The 16,010-nt window shown below is 37.8% G+C and overlaps 1 protein-coding gene across 2 annotated transcripts in view; it reads right to left on the bottom strand.

Moving 5' to 3' along the window:
* Positions 1-16,010, bottom strand: part of Sema3d (semaphorin 3D) — a 196,642-nt gene that overhangs the window by 17,873 nt on the left and 162,759 nt on the right. For both annotated transcript variants that reach the window (XM_036182046.1, XM_036182045.1), the window contains exons 13-15: positions 6,601-6,823; positions 5,396-5,484; positions 3,176-3,217 (exon numbers count right to left, since the gene is read on the bottom strand). In XM_036182046.1, the coding sequence (XP_036037939.1) occupies positions 3,176-3,217; positions 5,396-5,484; positions 6,601-6,823 (354 nt within the window). The remainder of the gene's footprint in view (positions 1-3,175; positions 3,218-5,395; positions 5,485-6,600; positions 6,824-16,010) is intronic.

Genomic DNA, 16,010 nt, shown 5'->3' with positions numbered 1-16,010 from the left:
TGTCACATTCTTTTATGCTGCAGAATATTTGTTTAATGATGCAAAGCTGTGATACATTCTTTTATGTTGCATTTGTTTAACTATGTAAAGCTGAGTTATTTTGCCTGTATAAAACACCTGATGGGTCTAATAAAGAGTTGAATGGCCAAAAGCTAGGCAGGAGAGAGAACAGATAGGTGAAGCTAGCATACAGAGAGAATAAATAGGAGGAGAAATCTAGGGAAGAGAGAGAAGAGAGAAGAGTGAGAAAAGAAGAAAGGGGGGATTGCCAGGGGCCAGCCACACAGCCAGCTACAGAGTAAGAAGGAAAGAAAGATATATAGAATAATAAAGAAGATATAAAGCCAAGAGGCAAAACATAGTTAAAGAGAAATAGGATAATTTAAGCTAGAAAAGCTGGTTAGAAATAAGCCAAGCTAAGGCCCAGTATTCATAAGAATAAGTCTCCGTGTATTTATATGGAGCTGGGTGGCACCCCCCTAAAGAATTAAAACAAACAAACAAACAACAACAACAAAAACCTACAAACAACATTCTGGAAAGCTAAAGTAGGCTTGGCAATAACTTAGGAAGGTAAAAAAAACCAACTGCTAGACTATGGAATTAAGATGTCAAATTATTTCTCAATAGTAGAAATTATACTTTGGTAGGCTCTAGAAAGCATAGACATTAATGGCAGCATTGATGACATGCCTCTGCCATGCCTGTCAACCTGAGGAATGACTAAAAGAGACTACTGACACTATTTTTAGATGAAGTGATCCCTGAAAGAATATGAGTTACAATTGGGAGAGTAGATGTTTAGTATCTCTATGCAGACATCACCATGTAGACTTGAGCAATACCCTATCACAAAGCAAAGGCCACAGGATACTGGAAACAACAAATAACTCTCCCTTTGAAAGTTAGTCCTGGAATTCACGTAGTACTCCCCATATACATCCATGAGTGTGTCTGCAGCAGAAAGGAAGAAGAGTGTAGGTGAGTAAGTCTCAGTCTCCACTCTCAAGAACTTAGGGTCAACTCTAGGGGACCACTCTCAGCTTTGAATTAAGGAGAAACCTCACAGAAATAGACTCTAGGATAAAAAGCACAGAGGTTCTCAACTTACAGAAATTTACCTTGTACTTTATTGCCTGTTAAACTCGGTTGACTTTCTTGTCATTAAACACAAAGAATTCTGTTTTCTGTTTTTCACAATCTCTAAAATGCTTATTTCAAATGACTACACCTTGTCACCTTCATCATCATCACTACCTTTCTCTTCATCCCTGGAGCTCTAATGTGCTCCCCTTCCCCCACTGCTGGGGGCTTGGCTTTGCTCTGTAGCATCACTTGCTTAGCTTGTTTGCAAGGTTCTAACTACTTCCTCTCATGCCAGCCTTTTTTCATAACCCCAACCTCTTCAGAGGGCCCATTCCATCTTCCACAGACAGAGCTTTCTAAACAGATGGTCTTCTCATGACTTTCTCCTGCTTAAGGATGGTAATGGCTTTTGTCCTTAAGCTGTTAAGCATCATGAGGACAGGTAGAGTCTCACATACTCAGGCTTACTTCTTCAGAATCATCTCTCACTTCCTCTTACCCTAAGCACACATATGTTTTGGGTCAAATTTCAGAAACACTTAATAGAAACAGGTGTAGACTCTTACTTTTCATGTTCTCATTCCTTCCTTCTATCCCTCTTTTATTTATCTGATTAACTACATCATTCATGACAGTTTGTCTATCTTTTTCCTTCCCTCCCTTCGCCTGGTCTGTCAAGCTCCTTTTCAAGTCATTTTGTCCATGTCTTTCTGGTAGATGCTTCAATAAGTACTCTGCATTGCTGGTGCCCTTGTCCCTCTGTCAGCTCTGCTCACAGCTTCTGGAGGGGAGATTCAGGCTATGTCACTCATTCTTCTCCATATCTTCAAAGGACAATAGCAGGGATTCAAGCAATAAGTGTTTTCGAATGAGCAAATCAGTGAAAAGGGCCTCAGAAACAAACGCATTTAGACTTTCCTCTAAGAACTGGGCTATCAAGTTTAATTGTAGCAATGCCTTAATTTGGGACATATATTTTGAAATGGCTTCCTTAAATCTTAAGGGTGTATGTAAAACTGGAATGATGAGTCTAAATCTACTCTATCAGGATATGGATTATAATACGGGGGAAGTGTTAAATCATATTATATATAGTCATGATTATCAAAATTGGCCACCATTAACATTTCCATTGCTTTGCCTACAACATTGGCTTGTAGCATTCTATTTAAACTCACAGCAGGATGAGGATATAGTTCAGTGTTCGAAGAAGTGAAGTGATTGTGTAATATTTTTAATGGCCTAGGGTCAATCTCCAGCACTGAAAAAAAGAAAACCAGCTTTTGTTCATGACTGTCAACAAACACAATACTCAGGAGGTGTTGTCTGTGTTAGATAATATGATTCTGTCCCCCCCAAAAATACTCAGTAACTTGCTTAATAGGTGTAAAATCTTGGGGTTGATCCCAAGCATCACTAAGCAAGTAGAATTAAATAAACTCATAACAAGCACAAGAGTTCTCTAGTTGAGAAAATTGCTTCTACGAGATTGTTATTGAGTAAAGTGTTGAAGGTTGACTTCTGAGTTGTGTACCACGGTTCATCTTTGAAATCCTAGACTCCCTAATTAAAATACCTTTTCAATGCTTGTGATTGGCATCTTAAATATATGTCTTATGACTTGAGCAGAAATACAGTCTTAGGAGAACAGACACCAACCCTTTTTCTTTTTTTTTTTTTTTTGGAGGAAAAGGGGGGGAGCACACACTATTCACTATTCCATTAATATGTTTCTCTCCATTCTCCCAAGGCAAGGCTGAAACTAAGACTGCCGATTAGTTGGAGGAGAAACAGGCAACCTTTAACTTTCTGCATTATTAATGACTTCCAGTTTCATTTTTTTTTTTTGTACCTGCAGGTCTACATTTTTTATTTATTACGTACACAGAAGAGGGTGCCAGATCTCATTACAGATGGTTGTGAGCCACCATGTGGGTGCTGGGAATTGTACTCAGGACCTCTGGAAGAGCAGTTGAGCCAGCTCTCCAGCCCTAGTCTCCAGTTTCAATAGATTATGCAAATGAATTTTGATTCAGGGAACTTGAGACTTCTGAAGTTAATTGTTAAACAGTAATTACAAAGTACCTACCTGTTTCAGTGACAACTCCATATTCAAGATGGCTGTGGGGTGCTGTAAACAGAAACAAAATGTCAGTAAAAACATTCACAGCTTTACAATAACTAGTATGTTGTTTCATCTTATGTCAAGGTTGGCTGTCCAGACTCCCATTGAGAGGAGAAAATGACCTTATTGCTTGCTATTTTCTTACAGTGTATATTGATTCTACATTAAAAGTCATGATGAAAATGCTTGAGGTATTTTATCAGAGAACCTAGTTCACTGGATGAGGAAATGCTGTGTTGAAAATGCTTCCTAGTTATTCCCAAATTTTCACTTTGTTCTAAATCTGCATCTTAATACGGCATATAATTCATACTAGTGCTGACAAGAACATCTCCATGATTACTTATTGCTCCACTCTGATGTTATTTGCACCAAAGATTCAAAACATGTTTAAGTAGCAGAGTTTGAAAAGTTATGTTTCTGTTTGTTGATGATAATATTCCTTATGTGATGCCTCAATATATCAGTATGTATAGTTTCATGATATGGGTCAGATTTTATTTTTAATAAGACCACAGGCATGAATAGAAAAGCAACCAACCAGACAAACAAACAAAGGCAGGGCAACTCTTTAAGATATCTTATATATCTATTATCTATCTGGTACTTATTCGTTATTTGTTTTTATGTACTAATTGACAAACAATAGATGTTAGAAAGTTAAGAAAATCTGTGAAAGAAAAATTTGAAGTTAAAAAGTTTGTTCCAATAATTTTTTTGTTGTCCTTAGTTTTAAAAGCATGGGCATTCCCATTAAATTATGTTTGGGTTTTTGTTTTGCTTTTAATTGCATTTTACCTCAATAAAGTCATTAAAGAAAGAAAAGAGACATATGTAGAGAAGAGGAGAAAAGGAGAGAAGAGGAGAAAAGGGAGAAGAGAGAAGAAAAAGCAGAGGAAAGGAAAGAAGAGGAGAGGAAAGGAGTCTGGTGACTTAACCCAGTGGTGAGTTGTTTGCAGGGGAAAAGCCCCAGGTTTCATCTCCAGCTCTCTCTCTCTCTCTCTCTCTCTCTCTCTCTCTCTCTCTCTCTCTCTCTCACACACACACACACACACACACACACACACACACACACACACAAACACACGATAGATAGATAGATAGATAGATAGATAGATAGATAGATAGATAGATAGATAGCTAAGTAGAAGAAGTAGAGAAGAAGGAGGAGGAGGAGGAGGAGGAGGAGGAGGAGGAGGAGGAGGAGGAGGAGGAGGGAAAAAAATCTATGGCCACTAAGATAACAGTTAATCCTTGACTCTAAGACCCATTGGAGAAGATGTGTTATCATACATTTATGTGTGTGCACATGATGGAAACTCGCTAAGCCTCTGTTCATTCACCCTTATGTTTGACATCAACTTTTCCCTTAGGAACCACCCAGGATTTTGTTTTGGAAGAGGACAGATAGCAGGTCTTGTTCTTGTTAACTTCTTGACCACTATTATCATCACAATGTAAACAGGATCCTGGAAAACCCAGCATGATAATTAACTTTAGCCCTTCACAGTGGAGGACTCTTTCTTTCCAGGCAATGGATGTTTACATGGAAACAGTTTTTAATAAACATTTTTAACAAAACAAAAACATGAAAGAACATATTTTCTAAGAAATATAACATTATTTCTAATGTCTTATTTTTCATGAAATAATTGTAAGTACTACAGAGTAGCTACAGAGAGTGCCTGCCACACTAAAATGTATTTGTTGTTAAAAGGAGAATTTCAAACAAAGAACTCTTCCTCCAGGCCTCCTAATTCCCTTTGAGAGGTAAGAGGATTGTGCCTTGCATAACTTGTTATCATTACTTTTTTCTTCAGTACAGTAAATCAGGACTCTTACACATGATTTATAAACTTTTCCAGGTTTCTCAAATTCATTTGGGGAAAAATTGCAAAGTAACATTCATAAAGTAGAAAAGCATGCGGGTAGGAAGAGATCCCAGGCTTTCATTCATTGTGGCGACCCTTGAAGAGTGCAGTAAGGAGAGGCCACCCTGGCTTCTCTCAGTGTTGTGACCAGCAGCAGAAGTGAGCGCCTTCGCTACTTGCTGAGGACCTGTCCCAATGCTTAGACCCTTCAAACAGTGGAGGACTTACTTCCGACAAGAACAGAGAAAAGACAATTGCCCATGAATAGCACTGTGCAGTCTCTGCCTGTCTGGAGCCCTGGGTCCCCTCTCACCTTGAACACCTGAAGCTCCTCTAGTACTACTTCTTCAGTATTCCACTTCTCCTTGGAAATGCTGACAACTTTGAGGATGGTTCCAATGTCTGAAAGAAACATGGACCCATAACGCCACTGTTTTTACTCCAATATTTAGTTGAATGCATATTCCTCAAAATCTCAAATTTTTCCCTCACATTTTCCTGTGGATGCTTTCCAAGAAAGTTGCCCAAATTAAGTAGTGAAAAATGAAGCCTACTGTATACAACATTGGCCTTCTAGAGCAGATACTTACAAAGGAAAAATACACAGTATTTTGTAACTGAATGTATATGACTAATTTAAATATTAGTTGGAATAATAGAATAAAAATAACTGTAAGATGTTCAAAACTATTAAATACAATTTTACAATGCAAAATGTACTTTTTAAAGTCACCACATTTTCCTCAGGAAAGGTTACATAGTGCCACCTAGTGGCTGGGTGCTGTTTATGGTAGTGAATTGCTAAGGACCTGTGAACGAGCTTGGATGTCCAGTGCAAACTAAATTTAGCTCATGAGAATTAATAACATACTGACTAAAGTTCTGACCCTTAAATAGTCATCCATGCCGTCTCGGAAATGGAGCATCCCTTAGATTATCGGGGTTTGCACTTGCCATTTGTAACATAATCAGGCTTGAGAGCTGGTGCCCAAAGGTCCTAGTTATCTCACAGTTTTCCTAATAAGCTTAATTTCTGCAAAACCATTGTAATAATTAAAAGTTAAATAATTATAAAATTGTTTCACATTCTTAAGAATCGGTTCCAATAAAATATCTAGTATTTAAAACTCATTAATTTCTAGTGCAGAAATGCTCTAGTTTGTTAGTTAGCATGTAAAATACGAAGTTCTGAGGGTACATGCTGTCTTTATTGCCACCTGAATAGTGTTAGTATTACTGCATAACGTTTTTCTTAATTTTGAGAATCACCAAATAGGCAATAATTTGTTGTGTAAAAATGTATGAATATATAAATATACATATAAATGTATGTATATACATATATATTTATTTCTGATCCTTTAAATCCACGAGCTAGACAATTTCAGAAAACATTGGCAAGGCATTAACCGATGTTTACTTGATTTTGGCAAATAAATACTTTGGAAGTTTTTGTTTTCTTTAACCGTTAATGAACACTTCAATTTCTTTGGCTGAAAGTGTGGTTTGAGAGAGTACCTGTCCCAAGAAACATGACATCATACTGTCCGTCTTCAGCAACCACGTGATCCACCACTATCTGTGTCAGTCTGTAGTCCACATTGATTCTCTTGAAGGTCGGCGCTCCTGCCACTGGGTACACCGACTTATACATCACCGGGTGCCGCCTTATGAAACTGATGACATCGTCAGGAAAGTCTCGGGTGGATTTAATCAGTGGGTCATAGGTTTTGCTTGGACACTGAAAAGAAATGTGTACAGGAATAAACGCACTGCATATGCACCTGAGAGGTGCATGCTATGGATAATATAAATAGATGACAGAGCCGTAGAGGAATCACCAACGTGCAATAATAATGCAGTCTACCTTCACTAGAGTGAAATCTGGGTTTCATGCATGCCTTTAATCCCAGCACTCCGGAGGCCGAGGCAGCCCGATCTCTGTGAGTTTGAGGCCAGCCTGGGCTACAGAGTGAGTTCCAGGAAAGTCACAAATCTACACAGAGAAACCCTGCTCGAAAAACAAAAAACAGAAAACAAAAAACAAACAAACAAAAAAAAAAAACAAAGTCAAAATTACGTGATGTTACCTGAATTTTCTAATGTTTCCCCAGTGTAATCTTACTTTCTTTAAAAGATTATTGTTTTCAATAAAAATTAATTTTTCTAATCAGGCATGATGGTGCATCCCTGCAATTGTGGACCAGGGTCAGGGCAGGATCATCCAGGCACAGGGACAACCGAACTAATAGAGTTCAAGGCCAGCCATTGTTATAGAGTGAAACCAAATCTCATTCCCCCCTAGAACTTTCTAAGGGTGGTACTAGAAACTTACATTGAAGAAACTGTCGTGAAAATGATCTATAAACACAAGAATGTATGGAAAAACTTTATTTGTAATTTTAAATAAATTTAGGATTCCCTTCCAATTTAATTACAAATTCCCGTCCAGTTTAACCACATTTATTAAAAATTGGAACAGATCAACAAGTCACAAAATTAGCTCCAGAAAAATTGTAATGGTTTGAAATTATAATTGTACACTTCTGCTACAGCTGAAAATTAAACTATGCCCCACCTTGTATGCTGCTTCCTTAAGTCTAGGCTCTTTGTATATACTTACAGACAGACCCCTTCCTGCCTGAAACTGCTTCCTGGGAGCACATATTAAAGAAAAAGTTAGCATCAACTGCCCTCTGGTGGTCACACTTAATTTATATCAAGCACAATTTGATATAAATTGACTGAATGTGATATGTTGTTATTCAAAATGAAGGAATGACAATTTGAATATTTTACAAGGTATATACTGTTTTATATTGTAAATTTAATTTGTGTTTCACAAACTACATTCTAGGAAGCTGACTTTAGTAGGATAACATCATCACATTTCATATCTTAATGGAAAAATATTTTTAATAAAAACTATATTTAATCAATACAAGCATGTAGAATAAAATGAATGATACCAGAGAAAGCCTCTATAAAAGTATCATGACATTGTCAAAATAAAATAAAAAACTAAACTAAACAAAAATCTTAAATTTCTCTAAAAAGATGGCATGGAATAAAGTTCCTACTGATGAAAACATTTAAATTAGGCACTAATTAGGATTATACCAGTGCTTCAGAGTCTGCTCCTCAGAAGTCCAGTGTTATTAGCTGAAGATCCAGGAGTAAGTGATAATGGACAGCTCTCACTCCAAATTTCATTCCAATAAAAACATAATGACCCAGAGTGTCTACCACAGAAATTGTACTGAGAATTTCAAAGGCTCATTAGTGATTTTCTAACTAATTTGAGAGTATCTATTTGTTACAAAAGTCTTTCATTAAGAAGCTGATCCTCTCTTGATGTCTAGTTATTTATCCCAGGACGGTAGGAAGAGGTATGGCCTGCATCATTAGCCATTTGCATGCCTGCCACTGGAGGCTGGTCTGAAGATGAAATCTGTGTGCTCCATCACTGCTTTGTGCATTTCCCCTGCATCCAAAGTCAACTCTGCAGTGGAAGGAGCCCTGTGTTAAGTAGATTGAGTCGGACCTGAAACGGACATAGGCACATACATTCTGAGCTTGTTGCCGATTACAGATGCACATTTGAGTCTTACTCAGTGGCCATTTCCAAAGGTGCTCATATCTCATAACACCTTCAGTTCAATCTGATTGATTTGTCATTAAAAGCAAGATTTTGCCTACCTCACACGTTGGAAAGAGACCTTCAACTTAAGGAAAACAGTCTCCTTAGACCTCATATCTGCAGGTACACAGCAGACAAAATTTCAAAGGACTTAATTCATGATATCCAAGCCACAGTTTTTTGTATCAAATTTTAAACAATTACACATTTCTCTGTAAGACATTGCAAGTTAAGATCTAATCACTTAGTAAACATGTAGCTGAGAGTTTTCCTCCCAGCTTGCCTCTGATAGGTTCTGAAAGATTCGGATGTAATAAAATCTAAGGGATAAAAAGAGAAGAGAAAAGGAAACCTGCTTTCTATTGACAGCTACAGAAAGTTTTTTGGAAACGCATTTTCTTCTTAGGGCAGATTTCCCTGTGGCATGCTGCCAGTGTTCTGCTGAGACCCTTGGCCCCTGGTTGCTAGGAGGGCTCTCGGGTCCTCTGTGCTGTGCTCACACAAGTGAAAAGAGGTTTTGGAATGTAATTACTCCCTGAGGTTTAAGGTAGGACCGGATGAGCCAAATAGTGTTGTTTTAGTACATTCAACCCAGGGAAGGTTCACCTTGGTAACACACAACTGAGGATGCCAAGCAGCTACGCAGGTAAAGCAGGAAAGAAAGTCCCATAAAAGGCAAAGAAACAAACAAAAAATGTAAAGAAATACCACATCTAAGAAAAGCCATATGCAGTTATTAATTTTCCTCTGAAGATTCCCACTGAAGCTGTATATCCCAGGTTCATTAGTATGGGGTATGCATATATTCATTTAACTTTGTAATGGTGTCATAATTCATCTAACCATCCCACCCCACATCGTATTTTCTGTTTCTTCCTGTGTTTTCCTAGCATTTATTTGCCACCTGTGAAAAGCAGGAATTCGAATTGGTTAACTGTGTTTCCTTGCTCTTCTCAAAAACTCTTAAGACAGTTTAAACTTTGAGAGAAGAAACGGATAGATCAGAAAGCTTTTAGTTTGACTTAAAATGCCAACACATTGCTAGATACATCACAAAAGTCTAAGAGAAAAGAGAGCCCTCCTAGGCAAACCCTGAGATGCCAGGGTGTAGCCCACAGCAGCCAGCTGTGCACTTGACTAGGTGTGGCTCGGTTATGCTTGGCAGGTCCGGGTGTTTGTATGGGGCCTTCAGGACAGCAGTGGGAAGCAATGGATAAGAAGAGAAGAAAAATGGTTTTTTATCCAGTGAGAGAACACTGTTGTGGCAAGGCAGCAGAGAGCTGTGAAAAGGTTCTCCATTCCATGATGCTGGCTGCTTTCTGCTTCCTCCTCCAGGCCCCATTTTCCTCATAAACAAATCAGAGCAATGCCTAATAAGAGGAAACTGGGCTTTCAATTGTGCAAACTGGAGAGATAAGCACACATTAAAAAAAAAAAAGTTTAAAAATGTTTAAATGATTAAAAAGTCTAATTTGTATTATAATTTTAAAACAAAAATTTTGTAAGTGAAATTTCACCCCCCTGATTATTCCTCTAAGCCTCAGTCTTAAATAGATTGACAAAGAAAGACCCTGTATATATAGCAATTAGGGCATACAAAACTATAAATTAATACCAGGAACTGGAACTTTCTGAGCCCTACTCCCTTGTCCTTCAGAACCCTTTAGAGGAATTCCTGTAATAGGAAAATCAAAATAGTATTGAACATAGTGGGTAGTTTGGGAATTGGGGGCCAGTCTAGAAACTGAGGTTGTGCTTCTAAAACCAGTGGGAAAGGTGAATGCCTGTTTCAAGTAAGTTGCCTCTCACTGTTTTTGGAGAAGCAGCCTAGATAAAGTTAGCCATGGGGTGGTCTTGATGTCTGTTTGTCAGACTCTGCAGAAACTTCGGGTTTAGGAAGTTGTATTTCTTGAGGCACAACTCCACTGTAAACTTTCAAACCAAGAAATTCTCACAGTGTGTACACCACTTATGATTGAACACTGTCCATCTGGAAAACTAAGGCTATATAAATCAATGATATTACCTATTACTCCATTAGTTTCTATCAATAAACTAGAGGTTTTAAAATAACCATTTGTTTTGATAATTAAAATGAAGCAGAATAAGTTGCAGTAAAAGCAATAGTCATTTCAAAAGGAATTAAAAGTGAACTACTGTTTTTACCAAATTTGAAAACTAGGGCAAAATAGTTTAAAGGTAGTGGAACATGTTTCCAATGTACACCTACATTGTAAAAGCAGACGCTCTTTTCAGCTTTGGAGAGAAGAATGGTTTAAAACTGAATTCTACTTCGGAGTAAACACTGGGCAGCACTTTATACTAATGTGCAAATTATGAAAATACCTGATCAGGACTGGGAGGCTAACTCAGTTCATAAAATACTAGCCACACAAGCATGGAGACCTGAGTTCCAATCCCTGGTAGCCACATGAAAAACCAGGTCTATTTGAACACAGCTGTAACCCAAAGACAGAGAATGCCTGGGGCTTGCTGGTAAGATACAAGATAGTCTTGCCAAGTTAGTGAACTCCAGATTCATTGAGAAAGGCTGCCTCCAAAATAATAATATACAGAGAGCAGTAGAGAAGGACACCCCACAGGGGCATGTGCATATACACATGTGTACACATAACACATACAAAATAAACACAGCACACACACACACACACACACACACACAAATCCTAGTCAAAACAGAATAACACTGTAAAATAAATATCTTTATTTGCTAAAACAGTATTAAATTATTTTTAATAGATCAATTCTCAAAATTGAAATCATCTTTTACAAATCTTCCTGAGATTGAGATATTTTTCAGACTATTAGTTTTAGCCTTATCCCAGTTTGTCTTTCTTGTCTGATTTGTACCATTCTTTATTGTTTTTGTTTTGTTTTGTTTTGATATTTTATGTCGGTCAGAACCTCACATCACCAAACCAAACAGGAAAATGAAGATTCTAAAAATTCATCTGAACTTGTTGACTTGTTCAGCTGCTCTCTTCAGACACCAGAGGGCAGAAGAGTCAGTCATCTAGGTGAAATCTTTGTGAGTTTGTAAGTTTATTAACTTAGAGTGTCGTGGACTAGGAATTGAGATTTGGAATTGGTCCACAGTGGTACAACATTCTACCAAAACCAAGAAAATTAAATGAGATGGGAATGACTCCAAGCCTGTAAGCATTTAACTGAGGTCCCTACTGGGATATCAACTCAGTGTTCAATCATAAAAACAATATGGATACAGAAAATACAAAAGCAAAAGCTCTAACCAATGTATGGGAAGCAAATTCTATATTCAGCAAATCTTTCATTGACATTAAAAACATTCCCCTATATTAAAATAAAAATGTCAAGTGTTGCAAGACTACAGAGCTTCATTGTACTCATGTAGAGGACAGACCAAGCCCTGGAGAAACAACTCAAGACTCTAGTTGTCTTGCTTAACACTTAGAAGAGCTCTATATATGTAGCTCTTTATATAATGTAAGTCTAACTTAATAAAGTCTATCACTTTAAAACTCATGAGACCATGAACATGCATGAATGGTAGTTGTTATCTTCGTCATCCACACCACTGTGCTTATGAATCAATACTATGATTATGTTTTAAGAATGTATGAAATATATTGCATGTGTTAGCACACATCTGTCATCCTAGCACTTGGGAATAAGGATTAGGAGGGTCAATAGGGTTAGGAGTTCAAGGTCATCTTTGACTACATAGCAAGTTTGAGGTTCATTGGCACTGCATATGGCCCTGTCTCAAAACAACAATGAAAGAATGTAGTGAGGCACCATATAAGTATTTATAAAAATGTCTGTCATAAGGAATTTCAATTAAAATTTTATATAAGATTTCTGAATTGGAGGAAGAATATAGCTGTATAGTTTTTACTTTCAATAAGTGCAGATAGGAGACTGTGGCAGAAGATTATATAAAATAAACATAAATAATTTTGGATAGGCTATGCAGGCATACTAATGGGGGGAATGTTAGGAAAGGTAAATATTATATCAAGGGACAAGGAAGGACTGGCCTCAGCACCCCACCCAGCAGCCCCTCTCATTCTGCTGGCTGGGTAATTTGAGATTGGGTAGGCTATTTAATTCTATTGGACACTACTTTCCTCCAGTGTAATTTGAGGGTGAGTTATGATGTCTCTATCACTCTTTCTAACTCTTACTTTCTCGAATTTTACAACAGCAGCCACTTGATAGGCTGGGAAACCTAATTTCGCTGATTTTATGAATGCAGTTACTTAAAGTGGGAAAGTTCATTTGGTCAAAGCACTTGTGTAAAAGATTTTCAAATCAGATACGTGGTGTTTCTAACTCAATGTCAGCATTACAATTAAAATTAATTTATTTTTAAATAAATCAAAAGCAAACAAAATGTTTGCAATGTAAAAACAAGATGATAATTATAAGCAAATAAAATAAAAAGAATCATTGGAAAATGACTGAATAAGTAAGGAAACAAAGAAGTTAAAAACCTGTGCATCCTTTTAGCCATTTCAAAATTTGGGTACAGCTATTTTGAGTGTGCAGCAGTAGAGACCAGTTTGACATATTGTGTTTCTTTTATCACTGATGAAAAACACCGACTTTGTGGGAGTTACTAATTGCCATTTCAGAGAAATGCCTATGTGCTTAAAAGTGATATATATAATGAGCATCCTGTAAGCCTCCTCAATATTTACAGCTTTTTCAGGCAATAACTAATGGTGATAGCAAGCTCACTGCAGTTTCTTTTACTTACATTATAACTACAAAGCAACGTCATATGGAGTCATTTTGATGACTGTGTTCAGTTAATGGGTATGATAAGATTCAATGGTTGTGGCTGTGAATGAAAATTATTTATTGTAATTAATGCATATTGTTCCAGTTCAAAGCCATTCCAATTATAATATCCAGATGATTGGGGGCAGGGAACCACAAACAAACAGAAATCAAACTGTAATGAATTGATTGAATTCAGATCAGTACCTGAAAGTTGTATGATCATTACTAGGTTGACTGCAATCCTATTCAAAGTAGCAAAAATGTGGAACAACTAAATGTAGCCTGACAGATGTGTAAATAATGAGTATGTACACACACACACACATACACACTCCCCTCCCCCCCATTATACCATTAGCCATAAAAAGGAAAGAATTCCACCATATGTCAGATGAAAGAGCTTTTAGTTTGATGCTGAGTAAAGCAATCCATTCACAGAAGTCTGGGATTTACTTAAACAAAGTATTGCTGTAGTTAAATTCAGAGAACCAAAGATGAATGTGGTGGCTATCAGGGATAGGAGAAGAGAAAAGAGAGCAGAAGAAACAATTGGACGCTTGTCTCAGGCAAGATGAAGGAGCTGTACATGCCTGTTATACAACCTTTAGCTCTTTGCTGCATGGTGATGTATTGCAAACTTAAAAATGCAGGCAGTTATATCACAGGTGAGGTGGGGTTTCTTAGTGATGTAATTGCCTGAGAATCACCCAGGCTCCTGAAAGAAACTCTTCACCCATATAGTGACATAGGAAACATCTCCAGTCTAGATGTGAATGTAATCATTTCTTTGGTCTCTCAAGAGACACTCTCTGGGGCCACAAGAATATATTTCATAGAGATTCAGCTATGTGTTAAAGCTAAACTTCGATGGCCAAGGGTCTGTCAAAAGGCAAGCCATTTATTATGAATATTTGGTAGTACCCAGCCTTTAATATTCCAGCTGTCTTCATCTATGAAATCCTTTCGTGCCCAGACCAATGGCAAACAATTCAGCTCCCCAGCCCTGCAGTACCTACTAAGTTACTAACTCCCCTGCTGAGCTTAGGGGACAAGCTGATGGGAGACCCTTAGATTTGTTTCCTGTGCTAAAGAAGCTCAGACCATCCCCTCACCTTGAGGAGGCCTAGTGGTTCTCCAGAGCAATTGACTGAGAACAAAAGAGGTTTTTACATATCTAGGTGGGAAGTAAAACAACATTCCTGAGGAGGCAGAGAACCACGTGCCCAGGGAAAGAAAAGGCAGGTATTTTTCTGTGGAAATGGAAAGAAGGGCATGGAGAGAGAGAAGAGAGGAGGACATAGAGGGTAAGCCGATCTCGGGTAGAGTTTTCTGAGTACCAGGAGTAGAGAGGAGCAGGGATGGAGAAAGAGGATACAGAGGATGAAGGTGAGGCTGAAAGCACAGGAGTTAGTGGTTAACAGGACTATGAGCTGGGGAACTGGACTGAACCGCAGCTATGGGGACAGGATTTCATCCCAGAGAAATAAAACAGACGGATATAGAGTTTGGTGTGTCTAGAGTTATTCCTGAGTTGAATGCCTGGTGGACCTATAGCTGAAATGATAGAATTTTGTCTTAGAGGAATAAAGTTAACAGACTTAAGAACATAGTGTAAGTAGATTTTTTTCCCTCAGATATCCCACGCCAAATGTAGGTAAGTCCATATCTCCCGAGGAAATTCAGCCTCTTTGCAAATAAATAAATAAACAAACAAACAGCAATATAATATAAATATAAATATATGCACAAAAATAACAATTACCCCAAAATAAATTAGTTGATTAAAAATAAAAAAAAATAATGAATACCTAATAATCAAGGCAGAACAACCTGGAAACAAATTTATATTAAAGAACAATGATAGGAAAATAGATAGAAATAGTTGCATAATAATACACACAAGTTTAGTTACACTACGTAACAGTAAGTCAGATAATAATTAAGAAAGTCCTACTAACAGCTATTTCCTCTTAAGAATAAGCAAAAATCGGCCATACTAAGTAGAATTTGAAGGGTTAAATCAATCTGTTTTGATGATTATTTTAGATGTCTTGGTGGAAATATTTAGAATTATTCTTAAATAGGTATATAGGACATTAACCTCCTTGACAGTGAGTTTGGAAGAATCTCTAGATCATAAAGCATAAACGGAAGTGTGCACTTCTTTTATTTGTGTGTATATGTGTGAGCTCATGTCTGTGTTTATATGAGTTTCTGTGTACCTGCATGTGAAGGCCAAGGTATTTATGCCCTATTTTTGAAAACAGCCTCTCTCATCTATCCTGAAACTCAGGCGTTTGGCTAGTTTGGCTACCCAGAAAGCCCAAGGGCTCTTCTCTGCCTCTGCAGCAGTGGGAGGGATTACAGGCATGCATTGCGGCATCTACCCCAGCCCCACCCCCATCCTGCCTCCTGCTCCTCCCGGTGGCTCTGTGTAGCCCTGGCTGTCCTGGAACTCACTCGACTGGCCTTGCACTCAGAACTCTGAGATCTGCCTGCC

This window comes from Onychomys torridus, chromosome 3 (assembly GCF_903995425.1).
Source record: "Onychomys torridus chromosome 3, mOncTor1.1, whole genome shotgun sequence".
Lineage (NCBI taxonomy): Eukaryota > Metazoa > Chordata > Mammalia > Rodentia > Cricetidae > Onychomys > Onychomys torridus.
Note: the sequence above shows the minus strand (reverse complement) of the source record. Positions and strands in the feature narration are given on the sequence as shown.